We start from the raw sequence: 21,684 nt of genomic DNA, 5'->3' as shown, positions 1-21,684 counted from the left end.
GCATCGAAAATTCACCATCACAGGAATATAGAACATATTAAAACAAAAAATGTAATAATATTTAAAATGTACTGCAATTTTTATTAAATAAATGCAGCTTGTCAAACAACAAAAATATTACTGAGCCCAACATTTTTTATACATTTAATTTAACTTTTAATTTATACATTTTTTATTTTATTTATTTGACAATATTAAATCACCTTGACAAAATCAGCAGTGATGATAGCCAATTCAGTCTGTGATCCAGGAAGCCATATGGCTTTGATGATGAAGTTTCCAGTGGCAAGTTGCGGATGCAGGACTAAGTGATCTGAGACGGAGCCTGTGCTGCTGAAAGTCAGAACGTGGCAGTCCTGTAGATTAGACAGAGAAACAAGACTAAAGTCAGCAGAAACAAACCTGTGAAATAAAACCTTCATAGTTTCCTTCACTGTGTTTGTTACCTTGAGTCCACACACTGCCAGATAGTCCTCGTTACAGGGGTTTCCTGTGAGGCTGAGCACTGTGAAGGGGACTGGAGCGGAGGCCAGGCGAGTCAGAGTCAGTTTCCTCTTACTGGAGTCAGCCTGCTTCAACAGCGCAGACAACTGCAGGACCGTGATCTGCAAAAAAAAACCCAGCCAATTGCCATGTAGTCACAATTAAACATAAAGCAGCAAAGATACAAACACACATTCTGGTTTTCTGGAATACCTTGCCCTTCTCATGGCTGACTGCGAGGTGTTGTCTGCGTCCGTGAGGGGAAGACAGCACACACATTGCCACCCGACGCAGCACATGGGCGCTGATGAGCTGGCGGATGGTCTGTCCTTGATCTCCACTGTAGTTCATCCTGACGTTCTCAAAAGCGCCCTCTTGTGAGCCCAGTGTGGGAACCTGGAGGATAAAAACATGTTTAGTGTTAGCAATTGTGATTCAAGAAATCCACGAGTGTTAGAATTATTCTTAAGGTGTTTGGTTCGTACCATGAGCTGGTCTGTCATCTCAACAGTCTTGTCTTGAGTGTGTAATTCGTTGAGAGCGTGCTGAGCCCGGCTGCTGCTACCCACCGCCGATGCCTGCTGGAAATTGGTCTGAATGGCGTCCATTAGGAAAATGAGCAACTCCAGCACCAGGGCTGCAGTGGAGGAACTCGTCTGTAAAACGATAATGATTATAGTGAGTCAGATGCGCTTTTGATTTCAAAACAGTTTCAGAGAAATTCTCGTACCACTTGGACGAGCAGATCCTCTCTGCAGCCCTCGATGTTTTTACACACGCTGCTTTTCTTAGGTTTGTCGTCGTCGCTGCTTTTGCCGTCACAGATGGTGACTTTTCCCTTGTCTGCGGGTGAGGAGCTCTGGTGGCGGATGGCGCTCTCCGGCATGCGCAGCTCGCTCTGGAATGCCGAGGACTCCTTCATAGTGGAGCTTATTCCACTGCTGGGACTTCTTTTCACTAGAGCCTGTAAAACAAAGATACAGACCCAAGATCAGGGATATGGGATACATTTCATTACTCTGAATAAATTACAAAGGATGTATATGACAGGAGGGGGCACCACAGGGAAGAGGGAATCAAATTGGACTGCTACATGCTTTGCGTTTCCATCAAGGAGACATGCATGAGTGGAAATGGCTTAAATGTTGAAATTATCATCTGAAAAAGCTTTTTAGACTAGAAAATTAAGCGCAAATCTTAAGAAAAGACAACACCTATATTGAAGATTAAAGGAACAGTTATTAAAATATTAAAATATAAAATCATTATTTTAAATTGCAATACTATTTCAAAAATAGTATTATTATTTTTAACTGTATTTTGGATTAAATAGATGCAGCCTTTGACAGAATAAGAGACATAAAAAAAATAAATAAATAATAATAATAAACATATTAACATATATATATATATATATATATATATATATATATATATATATATATATATATATAAATAATAAATGACTCCTAACTTTTAAACATTATTGCAAGAAAATAAAAGGTTGCAAATTTGGTATAAGTTAAGCTTACTTAAGCTTATGCTAGTTTGGGTTCAAATGATTTTTTGTAGTCATTGATAAACTATTTTGAAAAATAAAAGGATTTGACTATCATATTTTTCGGAATATAAGTTGCACCTGAGTATAAGTCGCATCAGTCCAAAAATATGTCATGAGGAAAAAACATATATAAGTCGCACTGGACTATAAGTTGCATTTATTTAGAACCAAGAGAAAACTGTCTACAGCCACTAGAGGGCTCTATGCTGTTCAGTGTAGACTACAGGAGCACTGAGCAGCATAGAGCGCCCTCTCGCCGCTGTAGACGGTAATGTTTTCTCTTGGTTCATTTCTCTCGGTTCATGTCAAATAAATTTTGATAAATAAGTCGCACCTGACTATAAGTCGCAGGACCAGCCAAACTATGAAAAAAAGTGCGACTTATAGTCTGGAAAATACGGTATTTACTTTTTGTCCGTCCATGCAGTACAAAAGGATTGAAATTATGTGTTGGCTGTAAAATTTCAAGGAATGCTACATTTGTTGTTGTAATAAGCTAAAACCAAGAAATAACACACAGAGTTGCACACAGAAAGTTGGAGACTTAAATATTGCATTCTTGATCAGTAAATGAACTGAATATGAATTCAGTAATATTTGAAATAAAATGACATTTTTATAACATATATAAATAGTTTTCAATTGTTACAGCTTGTGACAATGCAAAAGTCCTTATTTAGTAGATTTTTGACTACTTTTATGTTGTTTTTTGTCTTTTGGGGAGTTTAACAGCAATAGTTATTACTATGGAAACAGGTACCCAACAACCGTTCCTGTGGCTTTGAAACAACATGAGTAATTTTTTTTTTTGTGGTGAACTATTCCTTTAACAATATAATGATATAGACTGCATTAATCTGAAGTAATAAACTACCAAAAAGTAAAGGAAAAACTTGCTAAACTATCAAAAAAGGAAAAGATTAAATGTTGCAAACCCTGATGAATTGAGGGAGGTCTGAAATGAGCTAATGGCAGTCAATGATAAATGATTTGCAAGCCAAAGTTACCGCAGTTGCTCTTTTCCCATGATGACCTGAAGTATTCGGTCTCACCTGGCAGCTGCCATCCTCCTTGGCACCGCAGTCACAGAAGAAAGAGCCGTATTTGGCATAGGAGATCTCATGATCTTTGTGACAGACCTTGGCACACACTGTGCACACACCTACCCCATCCACCATCTTACAGGTGTGACAGTGATACCTGTATGGGGAAGAGCAGGAAATTAAAGCGCGACAGCACAGCTTCCGGAAGCTTCTGTTGCATAGCATAGGAATGCCGAGTTGATCCATTACCAGTGCTGGTTCATGAACTCCTTTTGTGTGATGGTGAAGGTGCATAGCTTATTGCAGAGAGAATCCTCATCCTAAAACACAAGAAACTCAGATATGATTGGAAAAATTGAAGCAATATTTAAATATAAGGCACAGTGAGTAGACTGTCTCCTGACCGAGTCTTCAGCCTGTGAGTCTTCCTCCTCTACGGCCAGCTCCTCCACCCAGTCAGAGTCAACTTCAATAGCCTTTTCCTCTCCCTCCATCAGGAGCTGGGACGAGCCCTGGCCACTGCTCTGCCTCAAAGCATTCATCACATCTGCCAGGTAGGAAATTATGTGGCAGGCACACTCCAGCATGCTTGCATGCTGCAAACAAGAGTGTTTCACTTACGGTGCCACACAAATACAAGATGTGCAAATGGTTATCCTTAAAATGGACTTAACACCTACCTTGCCTTGTGACACATTGGCTGTAACTTTTTCCACAACATTCTTCTGATACAAGTATTTTTTACTGAAAGAAAAATAGGAAAAGTTCAGATTTAGATTCAACTGTAGGTAATGCATACATTTATGATCCACATGATTACACACACACACATACACATACATATATATATATATATATATATATATATATATATATATATATATATATATATATATATTTACACATATATACACAAGCACACACACATATAAAAAAACATATATAAGTCGCACTGGACTATAAGTCGCATTCATTTAGAACCAAGAACCAAGAGAAAACATTACCGTTTACATCCACTAGAGGGCTCTGTGCTGCTCAGTGATAGGCTACTGGAGCACTGAGCAGTATAGAGCGCCCTCTCGCGGCTGTAGACAGTAATGTTCTCTCTTGGTTCATTTCTCTCGGTTCATGTCAAATTAATTTTGATAAATAAGTCGCACCTGACTATAAGTCGCAGGACCAGCCAAACTATGAAAAAAAGTGCGACTTATAGTCCGTAAAATACGGTAAATTTATGTCCAAGTCACTTGCCATCTCGTGAGCCAGTCAATGGCAGCTCTGTGTAGCTGTAGATGTCCTGCTCCTTGTCCCGCACTGGCTAGAGTGGCCATGATGACCATGAGTTCAGGGAAGCCCGCCCCATCACCGCTGGCCAGCATCTCCGTTGCCATGGGTATGAGAGTACTCAGAAGCACAGTGCAGACACCTTCGCCCACCTGGCTGTTATCACGGACAATGTAGGAGGTTAGGAGTTGCAGTAGCTGTCTGTTCTCTTGCACTGTGTCCAGCTGGTCCGAATCTTTGGGAGGGGAGGCCGTCATGCGCTTGAGCCAGGCCTGCAGCCTCGTGGGCTCCACACAAGCCAGCTGGGCTAGCGAGCCGCACAGGCACAGAAGGCTGGGATTGGGGCTCTTTTCCGCTGAGGAGTGAATACAGATGGGACATGTGAGAGGGGGAAATCAGATGACATATTTTTGGGAGACACTGCATGGCTACTTACTGAGCTGGAAAAGTTTAGTGAAGAATTTCAGAACCCGGTTACAGAACTTTGCCGATAAATTCTCATTGGCAGTGGCCATCATGATCTGCACCAATTCTCCGCTACAAGACAAGAGGGGAAAAAGGATGTATTAAATTGATGCAAAACACTTCTAGCTATTTCGAAATAAATATTTTTTGACCAAGTCCTACTTGAATGAGAAGAACTCCTCCATTGCTTTGCGGACCTGACTGCTTTCCAGCTGTTTCTCCAAGTACTGTAGACACTCTTCAAGAATGGACTCATCCAGACCACTGATTGGAAACAGAACAATATTAAACTAAATTATTTTAGATTGCATTTCAGGAGTCTACTTAAAAACCATATGGTCAGCTGGGGTCCAACCTGTTGGGGTCAGAGTGATTGGCGATGATGTTGTAGCAGCCTGTGATGAGGCGCTCGTAGACGAGAGCCAGGAAAGCGTCTGATTCGGCAGGGCCCAAGATCCTCTCCAGCGAAGTGCTGCAGATCTCTGCCACGCTCTCTGTGCTGCTCTCCAGCAGGAGAGGCAGCAGCGTGCGGATCACCTGTGGACTATTCGGCTCCTCTGCGCTGCAGCAAAAAACACAAGCAATCTTTAACATCTGTCAATCTTTTATACGATTTGTCTGTTTCAACTGTCACTCAACACTTACACTATGAGGTCCCCAGTAAGGCGCACTAATGAGAGCAGAATGTGTTTGAGCGAGGAGGCTACGGGCAGCGATTGGTTGCTGAGGGTCCCCAGATGGGCAGCCTGAATGGCGCTGATGTAACTTTCTGATGGGATAGTGTCATTGGCAAAGGCGTTCCGCTGTGGGGAAAGAAGCGATCAGTGTAAGGTGAAGTAGTACAAGAGCGTATTTACTCGAAGAGCTGAAGGAAAAAAATTCTAACCCATGAGCCAAAGTTAGGGAATTCATTGGTGTGAATGCTGTTCCATGTTTCACACAGTGTCTGAACAGCTGATGGCAGATTCTGCATCACAGTCTGACCTGAAAGAGTAAAATAGAACAATAATGGATTAGATATTCAAATTTACATAAAAGCCATTGAGTCCATATTATCTTGATTTTATCCAAAATTCTTACCAAGCAAATTGGCTTTGCAGCGCGTGGATCCAATGGACAACACAGCTGCATAACCCTGCAGTTTAGCTTCTGTGGGTTTTTTTTCTCCTTCCTCTGGCAGGCTCATCAGAAGGTATGACCTGAGCAAACATATGACCAGCAGACCATTCACATATCTGGATTTGTAATGTTTATTTGCGATGGTTCACCTAAAAATGTAATTAAAATTAATGTCATTATTTACTCTAATATTATTTAAAGCAAAATTCTAGGTGTTTTTTTCTCCCAAATAACAAGTTCCAAATCACCAATAAAAGGTGATCAAATGATGTGCACCATATTAAAAGTGTTTGAAGACACTGAAAAAACATAAAAAGACATTATGATATTAATCATACCTTAACTCAAGAATCACAGAGATTTAGAGTTAACAACACCCCCTTAAATTTTTGTCTATTCCTCAGATGCCCCCAATACAAACATCATCAGCACCTGGTGAAGGCTGTGTAGACGTCGATGAGCTGCAGTGTGGCGGGCAGCAGGTTCTTGGTGATGTCGGAGGATTTGTGGGGGTCTGTATCAGCAGCTACTTTGGAGAAATGCTCATCTAAAGACACTTGCACTTTGGAAATCACAGCATCCAATGTGTAGATGGTTTGTAGAGAGGGTACTTGGTGAAGAGGTAGGATGCTGCTGGGGTCCACGCAGCAAAATGATGAGATCTATGGAGGAGAGGATTTATGAGGTCATATATTAGGAGACAAGCAGAAAAATCTATATCAGCCATTAATGGCTACTCTAAGAGTGTACCTGTCTGGCGATGTATTCCTCTGCGAGCTCCACATCATATTTCACTGCACTGCATTTGGCTGAGGCCACTTCGATCAGAGAAGTGGCGTGGTCAGCTTTCATTCCCTGTTTCACTAGGTACTCCTGATAAAAGAGTGAAGCGATGAACTGCATGAATGACACTTAGACTGACCATCAAAACTTCAAGACGCCTTGATCAACTCATTATTTTTTTCTTATTGTTAAAGTGATAAAACTGACCTTGATCCAGTTGACGTAGGTACTGACTCGTAACCTTGATGACCATCTTAGGGTGTGCAAGATGTCGTTCTCACAGGGGTCACTGTTGCCACTCTTAAGCTGCTCAATATAGGCCTTCGAGGGTGGCAGCACTCCCAGGATCTTCCACAGCACCAGGAAGTAGTACTGCAAGGAACATGCTTCCTGTACCAGAGAGTGACAGCAACATTTAGGGCAAAGTCAACCAGCACAAGATGACTGTGAATATTGGAGAATGTGTGTAACTCACTACTGGGGTGATGGGCTTGTTTTCTTGCCGTCTTGCAGTGTCGAAGCGGGATCCCGCAGCCAGCAGGGAGATCAGAGAGAAGTACAAGTCATCATACTTTACTGCACCATTGAACAGCACTTGGAAAGCCTGTAACGGTAAAAAAAATAAGAATACACACATTAACAACTTATATTCATTTTTTTTACAGTTTTTATATTCACAAGATTTTAGGTTAAAATTAACATTTTTATATAAAGCTTTTAATCCCAAAAAGCTCAAGGTAAATAAAGAGACTGCGCAGAACCTCCGATATATATTGTATGAAACTGAGAACTACATTAAAGCATGGCCTATAATTTCCTTTTTATAGCACCATATTAATGTGTTTATTATTAAAATATAATAATTATTGGTATATTATAAATTATTGCTATTTTACTGTGATATATACATATATGCACACAATACAATATTTGGTGTACAGAGTGCTATGTTGTATGCTATATTAAAATTTTATTTAATACATTTTAATGTGAAAAAGACACTGAAACATTTAGCTGATTTTTAGCTTCTTAACAACAAAATTAGAAGTGTATACATTTTTTGTACTGTACCTTTTCACCAGTTTTTCACAATTTGTATTATTTATGTGATTTCTTAAATAGTCTAGTTGTGTGACATTTAAAAGTATTTTTAAAAATATTTGAAGTTCTAATAAAATAATTGTATATTAAAAAATAATATTAAAAAAATTTATTCTATTATACTGTAATAAAAAATATATGATATATAATATATGATATAATAACATTATAAAATAAATAAATAAAATAAATAATAATCAATGAATGAACAATAAGTATTAAAAATGTTTCAAATGTTGTTGTAGTTTTTTTGGAGTACCGTATTTTCCGGACTATAAGTCGCACTTTTTTTTCATAGTTTAGCTGGTCCTGCTACTTATAGTCAGGTGCGACTTATTTATCAAAATTAATTTGACATGAACCGAGAGAAATGAACCAAGAGCAAACATTACCGTCTACAGCCACGAGAGGGCGCTCCATGCTCCTCAGTGCTCCAGTAGACTCACACTGAAATCATAGAGCACCCTCTCGCGGCTGTAGACGGTAATGTTTTCTCTTGGTTCTAAATAAATGCGACTTATAGTCCAGTGCGACTTACTGTATTTTTCGGACTATAAGTCGCACCTGAGTATAAGTCGCATTAGTCCAAAAATACGTCATGATGAGGAAAAATATATATATAAGTCGCACTGGAGTATAAGTCGCATTTATTTAGAACCAAGAGAAAACATTACCGTCTACAGCCGAGAGAGAGGGCGCTCTATGTTTATTAGGGGAAGACTACAGGAGCACTGAGAAGCATTGAGCGCCCTCTGGCGGCTGTAGACGGTAATGTTTTCTCTTAGTTCATTTCTCTGGTTCATGTCAAATTAATTTTGATAAATAAGTCGCACCTGACTATAAGTCGCAGCACCAGCCAAACTATGAAAAAAAGTGCGACTTATAGTCCGGAAAATACGGTATATATGTTTTTTTCTCATCATGACGTATTTTTGGACTGACGCGACTTATACTAGATGGTAATGTTTTCTCTTAGTTCATTTCTCTGGTTCATGTCAAATTAATTTTGATAAATAAGTCGCACCTGACTATAAGTCGCAGCACCAGCCAAACTATGAAAAAAAGTGCGACTTATAGTCCGGAAAATACGGTATATATGTTTTTTTCTCATCATGACGTATTTTTGGACTGACGCGACTTATACTCAGGTGCGACTTATAGTCTGAAAAATACAGTAAAGTAGTCCACTTTAAGACTGAAAATTTTGTGCCACTTTTCGAAGACATATTTTGGTAAAGACCAAAAACAAATGTATTTTACTAGGTGCACAGACATTCCCATGGCTCTAATACTTGTGTGGACTTGTGATGAGGAGCCTCACCTTGCCGTCAAGTCGACTCCTGTCATCCTCTGAGGCTTCAGGAGACAGAACGCAGTAGAATTTCGGCTGTACTGTGGAATCTAAATGAGAGTGTTGATAGACATATAACAATCAAAACAGTTCTTGCACTAGATTAGCAAAGCTTACGACTGTTGTACTGCAGTATGTTTGATATCGACCATCAAGGGCATAATGGAGAGAAATAAAAGAGTTCTAACTTACTCCTACCTGCCGAGCAGTGCTTGGCCCAGTTCTCCTCCACCTCTTTGAAGCCATAATAAAGTGGGACAGCACCTCTCTTTCCTCCATCCTGTCCTGAACTGGCCCCAGATGACACAGGTGTCAGAAGATTATACTGAACCTGAGTGAGCAGATAAAAAACTGTTACAAACAAGCTATAAAGCAGTGACGTGTTTCCAGTGAAAGTATAGCTACAGTCTTACCTGCTCAAACAAGTACACGGGAGCTTTTGAGTACTGGTGCAGCAGGTAGTCGAACACAAGCAAGATGCGGGCCAGGTTGAGGGGTACAGCTTGAAGCTGAGATTCCACATGCGCTGCGATTTCAGCGATGGCCTGCATGCAGAGCGTGAGGATGTTGCGGCGGCCCTTTTCAGAGAAGTTGTGAAAGATGAGCAGAAACAGCTGAAGGTGTTCAACGTTGAGGTCCTCATCAGCAGGGACTGCTCCCTGTAGTGTATGCTGTTTTAGAGTCCCCACAAACCTTAAAAAAACATATACAGGTTGAGAATGTAACATGATGTTATAGGAACTTCATGGAAATACATAGGGAGCACATGGGTCAGAATTGGGTGTAGAATCCAACTCTACATTTGAAAAAAAGAGCTGTAATTCTGTAAGATTTGGTGACATCTTACCTTTCACAGACCTTCATGCACTCGGGTACATCAGGCTCCCCCTGCTGACTGGCTTTATGCTGCCAGATAAGCAGTAACCTGGAGAGCACTGAGAGGGACTGAGGATGGATGTACATGGGCCAGGGGCCCTCTGAGAATGGGGCAACACCCAACTGCTGCAGGAGAGTGTTCTGAGGAAACGTTATAGAAAACTAAGTATCAGATACCTGACACCTATCAAAAATGTGTTATATTAATACTGAGATGAAGTGTAGGTATTTTTGTAAGCATATTTCTAAATTTACCTGTAGGGACGGAGAGGGCAGGTCTGATGTTACCAGAGAGTGATTAAAGTGATAGAGGGCAGAGGCAAATTCTTCATCAGAGGACCCTGGACAAAAAAAAAGAAGGTATATTAAGGAAAAGCTTAAAATGGAAGCCTAAATGTATGATTAGACGGAGGGATTTAAAAAACCTTTGACATCTTTGTCGACATCCTTGATGATGCCTGCGAGGGTGGCCATGTGCTGCTCGGTGAGAGACACGCTCAGGTAGTTGCGAATGAAATTGTTTCTGGAATTCAGCATGGAGGTGGTGATGAAGTTCAGTATGCTTGAGGCCAGACTCAAAAACTGGAACAAGAAACGTGTCTTTAAGTCAACATGAAACCGTTGTCGAAAAACCTCCCTCATCATTTTATGTGATGTAAATTAGTAAATAAATTAATTAAATACATAATAATGATACATTACTGGAAATCCATTATAATAAATATACTATATATTTCATAAAGTCAACAGGAAATGGCAAACCTTTTCACTCATCATGTAATGAATAATAAAAATGAATAATCAAAAATAATATATTACAATTATTAAAGATATAATTATATAAAATATATTACAAATTTAAAACTTAATGATTTTATTTATTCTGCAATGGCAGATATGGCAGTTTTATGGGACTTATATTTACAACCACACAGAATTTAAATCTTGTTTTTGAATAATTTTGAATAATTTTCCAGTACTATTTATGTATTTAAAAGAAAAAATTGATAAATTAAACAGTAAAATACAGATAAAATAAAATTTTATCAAAAAAATGTATAAAGTCATTAAACCAGCCTCAGCGGTTTTCTCATTTCCCTACACTGATTTTGAGCAGCTAAATCATGAACAACTCTTAACTTTGCTTTGACAAGGATGGATATCAGTTACGTAACAAATGAGTTTGTACAAGACATAAACCAACATTTCAGCTCCTGCAGCAATATTACTTCAAATCAGCACTGCACTATATATCATGGCCTTACCAACTCCGGGTCCTTGCGACTAGCCAGGATGTTGCCATTCTCTGCCGTGTTCAGCTTGCTGGGGCTCTTGAGTCTCGGGGATGTTTCCAGAGGTGGGGGTGGAGGGGGAGGTGGAGGTGCCACCTTCTCTTTACTGGGAGAAATAGTCTCTTCAAACCACAGCCCCAGAATGGGCTCACTATCATCATCTGAAAACACGCCAAGAGCCATATTCAGCACCGCATTCAATCAAGTAATTGTACTGTATGCAAACAAAGTTACATTAGCCATGGAAATTTACTTCAGATCTTGTTACTGTTAAAGGCACAATAAATAGAAGCATAATGAGACACTATGAATCTGACCTAAGACAGAGATCTGCTGACCTGAGAAACAAGCTGCTCTTGTCCTCTCCTGTCTTCTCTCTGCTGAAATAATGAACACTGTCACTAGCTGTGACGGCTGCCAGATCGGCGTGTAGTAAGCAGAGCATGCTTAGCGTGCCACAGAGTTCAGGAACAGGAAGTAAACTGACCTGACTCTGAGCTCTGGGGAGGCCTGACTACGGTCCTTCTACTACAGTGTGCAGTGCTCAGGAACTGCCTAAGAATGTCCCTGAGATTCCTCAGCCCTGACACTAGCTCAGTAAACCACAAGCAAACCCTGACCTCAGCTGCATAGAAAATAACTCATGCTAAAAACATTAAATAAAACTGCTGGGGAATCTTGCAAAAACTGTCAAGTTACACACGTCATGTTTCAATCCAAAGTGGGGAAAAATATACAAATTATATATTGCAGAAAGAAAATGAATATAATTCACATAAAGCACATTTAAATCCACCCTTCCCAACTGTTAGCAGCTTATTGTAAAATCAGCATTACCATAATTCATATTTTAATGGTAAACTACATTTAGAAAGTGTATGTCTAAATGTAAAAAAAAAAAAAAAAAAAGCAGTCTACTGTAATTAAAAAATAAAATAAAATCATTAATTAATTTCTAATTCACAGTGAAGTCCATGTATATAGTTTAGCTCTTCAGGGGTAAAAAAAAAAAAAAAAAAAAAAAAATTTTGAAAATCAAGGAAAAATAGTGTGCAAAACAAAAATAGAAATTCATGAAAAAAGTCCAAAAATATGCAAAATATATATTTTGTCTGTTTGATTTTGAATATTACTTGGACATTTTTTGTTAGATTCAACCAGGCTAAACATCAATCTAATGGGGAAATTTCCTGGTAAAAGCAACTACTCTGTAAAGGTCTTTATTTTCTGTAATTTAATTTTAAAAAAAAGCTAACTTTCTTATATTCTAGATTCATTGCACACAAACTGAAATATTTAAAGAGGTTTTTTGTTTTAATTCTGATGGTTACGACTTGCAGCTTAGGAAAATTAAAAATTCAGTATCTCAGAAAATGTTGAATATTCCATTTTGAGCTTGATTAATTGAGTATAAATACTAGGTACCTCTTGGGCTAGTTTAGAACATACAACCACAATTATGGGAAAGACTACTGACTTGACAGTTGTCCAGAAGACAATCATCAACACCTTCCACAAGGAGGTTAAGCCACATAAGATCATTGCTGGAAGGGCTGGCTGTTCACAGTGTGCTGTATCAAAATATATTCATAGAAAGTGTGGTAGGAAACGATGCACAAGCAACAGGGATGACCACAGCCTTGGGAAGATTGTCAGGAAAAGCCGATTCAAGAATTTGGGAGAGCTTCACAAGGGGTGGACTGAATCTGGAGTCAGCGCATCAAGAGTCACCACACTCAGACGTCTTCTGATCTCCGCTTCGCCACAGTTTGCACATATTTGTTTCATTGCGAACGTTGATCTGCCTTCAAAACAGCCAGTAAAAGAGTCGATAGCATGCGTCATCACTACGACACACCCTTTACGGCATTAGTTCTGGCTTTTGTTCACACAGCGCTTGTTCCGGGACTGAACCCGGCTGTGTTACTAGGTCCCCGACCCGGGATCAATCCCGGGACGTGTTTGCTTTCACACAGAAGGTGACCCGGCAATGTTCCGGCAATTTTCCGGGTCCAACGTGCAGTGTGAAAGGGGCTCTGGAGAGGCACAGAATCCAAGCTGCTTGAAGTCCAGTGTGAATTTTCTGAAGTCAGAGATGATTTGGGGTGCTGTGACATCTGCTGGTGTTGGTTCACTGTGTTTGATCAAGTCAATGCAGAAATTGATCAAAGTCAATGCAGCCATCTACCAGGAGATTTTGGAGCATTTTATGCTGATTTCATTTTGTAGCAGGACTTTTATCACCTGCCCACAATGCTAAACCCACTTCTAAATGGTTTGATGACCATGAAATTACTGTGCTTGATTAGCCAGCCAACTCACCTGACCTGAACCTCACACAGAATCTTTGGGGAATTGTGAAGAGGAAGATAAGTAACATATGACAACCAATACAGAGGAGCTGAAGGCCACTATCAAAGCAACCTGGGCTTCAATAATGTCTCAGCAGTGCCACAGTCTGATGGCCTTCATGCCACGCCGCAATGAAGCAGAAATTCATACAAAAGGAGCCCCAACCAAGTATTGAGTGCATAATTAAACCTTCTTTGGAGATCTTGAACATTTCTGTTTTGAATTTTCCTAATCTGTAAGTCATAACCATCAGAATTAAAACAAAAAACTCTTGAAATATTTCAGTTTGTGTGCAATCAATCTGTAATATAAGAAAATTTGCTTTTTTAAATTAAATAAATAAATAAAAATACCTTTTCATGATATTCACATTTTTTTGAGATGCACCTGTATATGAACTAAATCGGTTTCAATCTCTGACCTCACTGTGGGCTTTATTTACAAGGTTGAATATTGAGAAATCTGCAGTGTTCACTACCTTGACTGCTGTCCTCTTCTGTGCTGCTGAAGTCATCTTCGTAGTAAGTGTTGGAGTCAGTGGAGGCACTGGCGTCACTGCTGACCGAACCTTTCCTCTGCCGCTGCAGCACGCACGCCTAAATCAGGCAGAACCAGAGACAGCAGATTCAGCAAGCACAACAGACTTCCTCATAGCAAGAACGATCGAGTCTTGTGGTCACATACCTTTTTATAGGAAGTTGAGAGCAGCGTGAAGAGCAGGTTGGTGAGAGGGACAGAGTCAATGAGTCTCTGCACTCTCTGTATGGACGTGCTCTGGGCCATGATGTTCAGTTCTGCTGGAGGCCCATCACTGGCCCAGCCCTGGAAGACAGAAAACAGTTTCACTTGTATTTACAAATTAAAAATGCTCTGGTAGTTTAAAAGAGGCAGTTGTGTTAGGTCTTACTCTGTGAAGAGCCTCCACTTGTAAGTCCTGGAACAGTGATGTGAGCAGTTTGATTGAATGATTGGCCAGAATGACTGACAGAACCCCGAAGCCTTGGTGCCTGACGAGGGAAAAACGTCACACTTACTGACACACTAAACAATTTAATAATACATTCAATACATTTCATCTATTATGTTTAATTTATTTCTGTATAAGAAATGTTATATTGTTAAGGGGGGCATAAAATAAAAAAATGTCCTGTCCTGATATCATAAAGAAAAATCCCCTCAAAAGAATAAAACCTTGAAAAGTAGTTTGACTAAATCTTTTACAAAAAATAAATTAAATAAATAATAATAATAAATGAATAAATATATATTTATATATTTTTTTAAAATAATGATTACAATGTGTTCATTCACATGTACTGAAGGTGTAATGAAAATAGGTTGTTTTTACTTTGTATTTGATCGTCACACCACATGGCACTGAGACGTTAAAGTCACTCAATTTAATTTTTTTTAAACTAACATCAACAGTCCATTTCTAAGAACTTGGCACATGCATTTTAGGACACTTATATTTTATGCACCCACATTCATTATGTCATCATTTGAAGCACAGAATTCAGAAGCACTTACCCTTTCCCTGGGCCAAGTTTAGGAGATCCTGCTCCATCCTTGGTTCGGGTGGTGATGTCTCGGACCCGTAGTGCTGCCAGGGGATCTTTCTCCTTCCCTTTATCAGCCAGGGCCGTGGGGCTCAGGTTTAGTATCAAATACAGGCTGTTCAACAGGCACCAGGCACCCAAGAGCTGAAAGTTCTGATAATGCTGTTGAAACACAAAGAACAATCTAAGACGTGGGCTGTTCTCATTAATGTTACATTCTCATTACTGCAAATAGTTCACCACACCTCTCCTCCAGCCCTGCGAGAGCTACTGATAGCCTGTCCAATCATCTCATAGATTTCCAGCTGTTGGAAAAAGTAAAGCACAAGATGAGGAGTGTACCAAAGACAAAAAAACTATCAAAGTCAGCTGCCACCTTGACTATTGACACCTACGCATTTCTGCACGATGGTAGCAGCATCGTTTTCATAGTCTTCCTCCTTGGAGCCAGTGGACCCCGCACGAAGCTGCAAGCCGCTGCCCACCTGCAGTATGGCCATGCAAGTTGCCACACTCACACCTGAGAAATAAAAAAAACACTCCTGAATTCTCTGTGCACATCTCAACTCGCCAAAAAGAGATTTTTACATCAACCCACCTGCATAGAGGCAGCTTAGTGCTAACACAGTCACATCAAGTAGTCTCGCAGGGGTCAAAGGCTCCAGTACAGGCAAGGAAAGTGTGTCCAAGGCCATGGTCACATCAATCACCAGGGAGTGAAAACTGAAACCCAGGAAGGGAAAGTCAGCATACTTACTCTCAACAGATTTAATGAACAGCAGTGAGCTTAGGGTGTCTTTTATTTACCCATTTCGGACAGCAGTGGCGTCTGCTACAGTGGCTGGCATGATAAAGAAAGAGTTGGCAGATACCGCATCCTGGAAGCGGTTGATATACCGTAAGAAGTAGGGAAGGTTGAGGCACACGCGCAGCAACTTCTCTGAGCCCCCTGTAACGCAAGAGTTAAAAAATAAAGGCTTATGTTGTGTAACAAAATAAATACAACTTCATTTCAACAGGTCTTATTTGTTTATCAAAGTTTCATTTCTAATTCCTGATCTACTGAACAATTTTAATAGCTTAGTGCAACTTCTGTCATGTTTGATGACCATAATGTTCACAAATGAAACATCACAACTTGGAATGAAACATTTAAGAACCACTGATTTAGTGCAACTCACCTAATTCTTGTAAACTGGACACATTTTGAGAGATGAAGGCATTCTTCATTTTGGCCTGCGTTGCCTGATCTGTTGTTGTCTGGTCATCACACTCACTCTCACCCTGTAAAACACATGACTTTATGGTTTTGTCTAAAAACATCTTTGTTTGTTCATAACAAAACCGCAGTAAACCCCGGAGTGGTCACATCATTGTGAACTCAATCAAAAGATTCATCTCATTGACTCACCTGCATGTGAGCAGATGGAGAGGCCAGCACAGTAATGTCAGGGTTAAAGACTGAGGTCAGCTGATTGAAAAAGTTCATTTGAACTTCTTTTTGTCTGAGTTCAGGGTTAACAGGGGAGGGAAGCTCCTTCTGGTCCTCCACTGTAAAACAAGAGCACCAAAGACGATTGTGGATTATCAGGAGACAGAATCTCGTATCGGAGTGAATTATTTTGGATGATCTCAAATCCTCCCTGGCAAAGGAAAAAGGCAGCCTGGCACTCACATGAGAAAAAAAGTTAATTCAGTCAGATAAGACCATGCTTTGTCTGGACTGAACTGTGCCATTGGTTACTTGCCAAACTGTTCCATGAAGGATGCTATTTTTGGAACATTTGATTTCATGCTTAATTTGGAAGGGCTATCCTTTCATGATACATTGTTTAATCAGTCAAATTAATTGCATATAATCATAATATTCCATAGGACAATCCATTTTATGGAATTTGCATACAGATCAGGGGGCCTGACTTAATCGATTCATTTTTAAATCATGTTCCCTTTTTTAATAATTAATTGTACTAAATTAGCAAGCTAAAAGAATGCCTTACTAATGTGCAATATTAAAGAACTCAATTACTAAACAGAACAGCTCCCTCCTGACTTGATCTAAACTGAGTAAATTTCACAAGAGAGCCTATAATTAGTCATAATAATCAAATGAGGAGCAAAACAGGCACACAAGAAAATGATGCTTTGTTAATTCTCGTGGACAAATATAGTTTACACAACCCTCTATGGACATTTTGCCAATTGAATCGCCATTGGCTAGTCAATTTTTGTGTTTACTCGCCAGACTGATATATATATATATATATATATATATATATATATATATATATATATATATATATATATATATATATATATGTGTGTGTGTGTATATATATTGTGACGAGTCAGCTGCCTCCTCCCTGATTGTCACCGGCACCCCGTCCTAAATCCAGCCCTTCACCAGGCTCCCGACTGGAGTGGGTGTGTGAGAGGAGGGGCGCTGGACGAGTCAGGGCTGGCGGCGTGTGATGGGGCACACCTGAAGGAAATGTAGCCTCATCACCGCCGCTGTTTAAAAGCCTTTAACCAATGTTTTATTTGATTTTCTGTTAATAAAAGCCTCTCCGAGGCCTGACGCCACGCCCACTGTGTCTGTCTTGTGCTCCTCCCACCACAATATATATATATATATATATATATATATATACACACACACACACACACACACACACACACATCTGAAAGTACACTCTTAACATCAGTCAGACAAACATTATAATATGATATCTGGATAATCAAGTACTATTTAATGATAGAACTTTAGTAATTATAATTAACTTGGTAACCATCTATGAATGCATAGACATTTTAACTGAATTTAGGACTGTTGGTGGTGCTTTGTTTGTCATTCAGTGTTTCTGTATAAAAAAAAAAACAGAAAAAAAAGGGAAACCCCGAACATTAATACTCAAATGATGATGATAATAATATTAATAATCCGAATTCTACTAATAAGAACAGTAACAAAATGCACTTAGGATGAACGAGCTGCTGGATTCGTGAATATTAATCAGGTTGTGTCGGTTCGCGGGAACTAATTTGCTGAAATCAAAACCGGGACAATAATAACAGCACCAGCCAATGAGATTGCCATTTGCGCATTAATTCCGCATGTGAGAGAAAGCAACGCGAGTCGTGCGCCTTCACACTAGAGTTTAAGGTACACCAAATACACAAACACAGGTGCGCTGTGCGTCCATTGAGATGAACTGAAAAATATCACGGATCGCTTGACAGTGTGTGTTTGGCGAGTGAAAATATATCTGTGCTAAACTTATACTTAGCCTCCAACTCACACACTGACGAGTAAAATCTGCACATACGTATACTGCCTGCGCCGCATCAACATTACAAGACGAAGTATTAAAGGGTTTGTTCAGCCAAAAATTTATATTAAGCCATAATTTACGCCATAAATATATTCGAATATCTACGTGCCCGCCCCTCCCTGCGCATATAAAAAATAATAAATTAAAAAACAAAAAAACAAAAACAAAAATACACCGTAGCCTAATGGAGATTCAATCACAAATGTATTAACAGTGAGTCATAAACAGGACTATCTGGATTATCATTTTTTTTAACTTAATGTTTGAAACAGCAGGTTATCAACTTAGAATGTCAACTTATATGAAGTGCCACTATGCATATCTCACAACGTTAGGCTAAATGAAAAAAGAAAAAGAAAAAAAGGTTCAGAACAGGGACAAACAATAACGTGACAACTTAAACAGCAGCAGGAGTAAGGCATATAGCCTAGCCTAATTCATTTCTTAATATTGTTTGCAAGAAACACCAGTCTATCAACTTGATCTGGATCAAGTGCGGCTCTCTTTTTATTTACAATGTTCCCTGCGGTGGAGAACACACGTTCGGAGCGCACAGACGTGCCTGCCTGGCTACTAGCTATTATTCGCGTGATTTGGTCATGGGCCTACGCTACAATAAGTCTAGAGTGCCCTCTACTAGATAAGATGGCAAAGAATAAAATAAAAAACAAACGGTCTATTCATAGACTGTAAGAAATGCGCTACACATGGCATTTTAAAAACCGGATATTTTATTTATAGTTCGATTATGGATATTTCACGTCATGTTCGATTGCATATTCGAATATCGAATAAAAAGTGACAGCCCTAAAGCCAAGAGGAGAGGTTTTCCTTTGCTAAAGTACGGAAACTTTGCTTCCTTTGCTCCTGGTAACAAACGTTGGTTTTCACCGGCACATGCACAACACTGACCTCTTACGTCATTCCCCTGGAACTGCTTCCGTTTAACTACAGTGAGCGCAAGCTAGATTAAAGCGATTATTATGTTTTGAATATGGAATTTATTTATTTATTTTAAATGCATCGATTTGCTACAGAAGGCCTTTGTTCACCCCCCGGAGCTGTACGAGACACTTTTTTTTAATGGATGTGCGTTCTATTAAACTTTTCAAGGACCGATGCAGTGCAACACCTGAGTTGCATCCAACAGCTTGATTTTTTTAAATAACTCTGACTGGATTCGTATGAAAGAAGAAAGTCATATTCACTTAAGATGACTTTAGGGTGAGAAATTTATGGGCAAATTTTCATTTTTGGGTGAACTAACCCTTTAAAAAGGCCTTAGGCATCTGTCCACATGGAATCTGCCCCTGTAAAAAATCTGCCCGGTCCACAACTCTGGACCTTTACACTCTACTGGAACTTCTGAAACATCATACAGGTCACCATGTCCTTCAAAATCAGCACAGCTAGACCCGTAAGAATTGGACATTATGACCCTTTAATTACAACGCAAAAAAGAAAGCAAACAAGAAAATCCTACAAGCGAAACGTCTTCACCACCACAAGCTGTTTATTTCAGAACAGCTGTGTTGAGTTTACAAGACAGACATTCAACAACCAAATGCACAAAAACACTGCTGTTGCATATCCCCTTCCTGTAACACTGGCTCTAATATCTAAATCATAGAGATTACTTCTATATAAACAGGTCATTAAGCCAAACCACAGCTTATCTGGTAGCACAGGGCTGTGACAATTTGAAAGTACTTTTACCATCAGAAAGGGTCTTGACAGTTTGTGGTAGTTTGGCCGACTTCATCATTGCAGTAAAGGTGATGATCTCTGTCCGATCCAATCGACTGCAGCCAGTACAAAGGCCTTTTATTAAGAGGATCAGGTGCTTCTGTGGAGTGGAAAGAGAAGGGGAGTTAACCTATAAGAATATGTTATGCTTAAACAAAACAACATATTCTGATCAAGAAGTGCATATCTTACCTGAGAGACCGCACATGCTTCATCAGGATTCTCCAGACGGAGCAATGAGAATTCAATCAATACTTTACATGCTGCAGCTACTGACAGCAACTGATTTCTGGGGACTAAAAAGGGACAGAAATTTGTTATGAGATAAATGGGAACATTTTTAATAGCCTGTTAAACCTGTGCATGACTTTATTCAGCTAGAAATTAAGGAAATGACAGTTTTAGAATAAAACACGGAAATGTGACATACTTTGTCCACAAACTGTGGTGATGTAATGTGCAGATAGTGCCACAAAAGAGGAGTAGAATGGCTCATACTGTTTGTCATGGTGAAGAACCTCAGATTCACTATAGAAAAAAGAAGAACAGTGAAACAGTTTAAGTCAATGTAATTTTCAGTTTGCATCTCATTTAATGTGATGCTTCAAAGTGAAACCATGTATTCAATGAGATCAAATTTAAGACGGGACTTGATTATCCATCGGGAATTGAATGGTGAAAGACAGTGTGCACTGAAATGCAAGTGTGCTAAACCAGTACCTAAACAGCTATTTGGCTATTGGTTTATAATATTATACAGTAGTTTGGATGAACTGACCATTCTGACGTCAGTGGAAAAGCTAAATCATTACAGATAAAGCAAGTTATTACATTCTAATAAAAGATTAAGACAATTTTCTGACAGAATAACCAAATGAATCATTGGATGGAAACATTAATAAATTAATTAGTTATCTTCATGTCGACATTCCTGAGGCTAAAATTACTCCCAAAATGCTGTTCCATCCAGCAATCTACATGATTCTTCCAGAGATGTAAACATATGAATCTCTCCTATAGTAAGCATGTAACAACTGGTTAGCAATAAAAGGGGAAAAACAAATTCCAAAGCTCAAAGGAAATTTCTTAGTAAGATAAGCTCACAGGAGTAGGAATGCATGACCTTATCTGACAGACCGAACACTTATGGGGAACTTTGATTTGAGTGCAACAACATACAAACAACACAAAAGCTGTTAAAGCCGTTCACTGATTCCTAAAATCTCTCTTAATAATCATCCAGTTAGTACCAGTGTTATTTTAATACTATTCATACACTACTATAGTATTTATTAATATTTTGAATGAGTTTCAAGAAAGAACTTTTAAGAAAAATA

At 39.2% G+C, this 21,684-nt stretch overlaps 1 protein-coding gene across 13 annotated transcripts in view; it reads right to left on the bottom strand.

Annotated features, from left to right (window-relative positions):
- Positions 1-21,684, bottom strand: part of LOC132129754 (E3 ubiquitin-protein ligase UBR4) — a 49,051-nt gene that overhangs the window by 25,875 nt on the left and 1,492 nt on the right. For 6 of the 13 annotated variants that reach the window (XM_059541475.1, XM_059541478.1, XM_059541480.1 and 3 more), the window contains exons 2-42: positions 20,778-20,875; positions 20,540-20,643; positions 20,318-20,447; positions 16,681-16,820; positions 16,451-16,553; positions 16,077-16,218; positions 15,868-15,992; positions 15,665-15,789; positions 15,515-15,574; positions 15,241-15,431; positions 14,618-14,717; positions 14,395-14,532; positions 14,189-14,306; positions 11,697-11,738; positions 11,332-11,519; positions 10,492-10,648; positions 10,322-10,407; positions 10,038-10,207; positions 9,604-9,883; positions 9,383-9,521; positions 9,161-9,240; positions 7,214-7,342; positions 6,946-7,128; positions 6,706-6,828; positions 6,388-6,617; positions 5,917-6,035; positions 5,723-5,820; positions 5,482-5,639; positions 5,192-5,398; positions 4,999-5,100; positions 4,808-4,908; positions 4,339-4,726; positions 3,768-3,831; positions 3,492-3,683; positions 3,337-3,407; positions 3,052-3,244; positions 1,214-1,447; positions 969-1,139; positions 697-879; positions 447-605; positions 204-356 (exon numbers count right to left, since the gene is read on the bottom strand). In XM_059541475.1, the coding sequence (XP_059397458.1) occupies positions 204-356; positions 447-605; positions 697-879; positions 969-1,139; positions 1,214-1,447; positions 3,052-3,244; positions 3,337-3,407; positions 3,492-3,683; positions 3,768-3,831; positions 4,339-4,726; positions 4,808-4,908; positions 4,999-5,100; positions 5,192-5,398; positions 5,482-5,639; positions 5,723-5,820; positions 5,917-6,035; positions 6,388-6,617; positions 6,706-6,828; positions 6,946-7,128; positions 7,214-7,342; positions 9,161-9,240; positions 9,383-9,521; positions 9,604-9,883; positions 10,038-10,207; positions 10,322-10,407; positions 10,492-10,648; positions 11,332-11,519; positions 11,697-11,738; positions 14,189-14,306; positions 14,395-14,532; positions 14,618-14,717; positions 15,241-15,431; positions 15,515-15,574; positions 15,665-15,789; positions 15,868-15,992; positions 16,077-16,218; positions 16,451-16,553; positions 16,681-16,820; positions 20,318-20,447; positions 20,540-20,643; positions 20,778-20,875 (5,974 nt within the window). The remainder of the gene's footprint in view (positions 1-203; positions 357-446; positions 606-696; positions 880-968; positions 1,140-1,213; positions 1,448-3,051; positions 3,245-3,336; positions 3,408-3,491; positions 3,684-3,767; positions 3,832-4,338; positions 4,727-4,807; positions 4,909-4,998; positions 5,101-5,191; positions 5,399-5,481; positions 5,640-5,722; positions 5,821-5,916; positions 6,036-6,387; positions 6,618-6,705; positions 6,829-6,945; positions 7,129-7,213; positions 7,343-9,160; positions 9,241-9,382; positions 9,522-9,603; positions 9,884-10,037; positions 10,208-10,321; positions 10,408-10,491; positions 10,649-11,331; positions 11,520-11,696; positions 11,739-14,188; positions 14,307-14,394; positions 14,533-14,617; positions 14,718-15,240; positions 15,432-15,514; positions 15,575-15,664; positions 15,790-15,867; positions 15,993-16,076; positions 16,219-16,450; positions 16,554-16,680; positions 16,821-20,317; positions 20,448-20,539; positions 20,644-20,777; positions 20,876-21,684) is intronic. The other 7 variants (XM_059541477.1, XM_059541479.1, XM_059541482.1 and 4 more) reach the window with 4 other exon arrangements.

This window comes from Carassius carassius, chromosome 46, assembly GCF_963082965.1.
Source record: "Carassius carassius chromosome 46, fCarCar2.1, whole genome shotgun sequence".
In the NCBI taxonomy this organism is placed as follows: domain Eukaryota; kingdom Metazoa; phylum Chordata; class Actinopteri; order Cypriniformes; family Cyprinidae; genus Carassius; species Carassius carassius.
The sequence above is the reverse complement of the archived record's forward strand: the minus strand, read 5'-3'. Positions and strand labels throughout refer to the sequence as shown.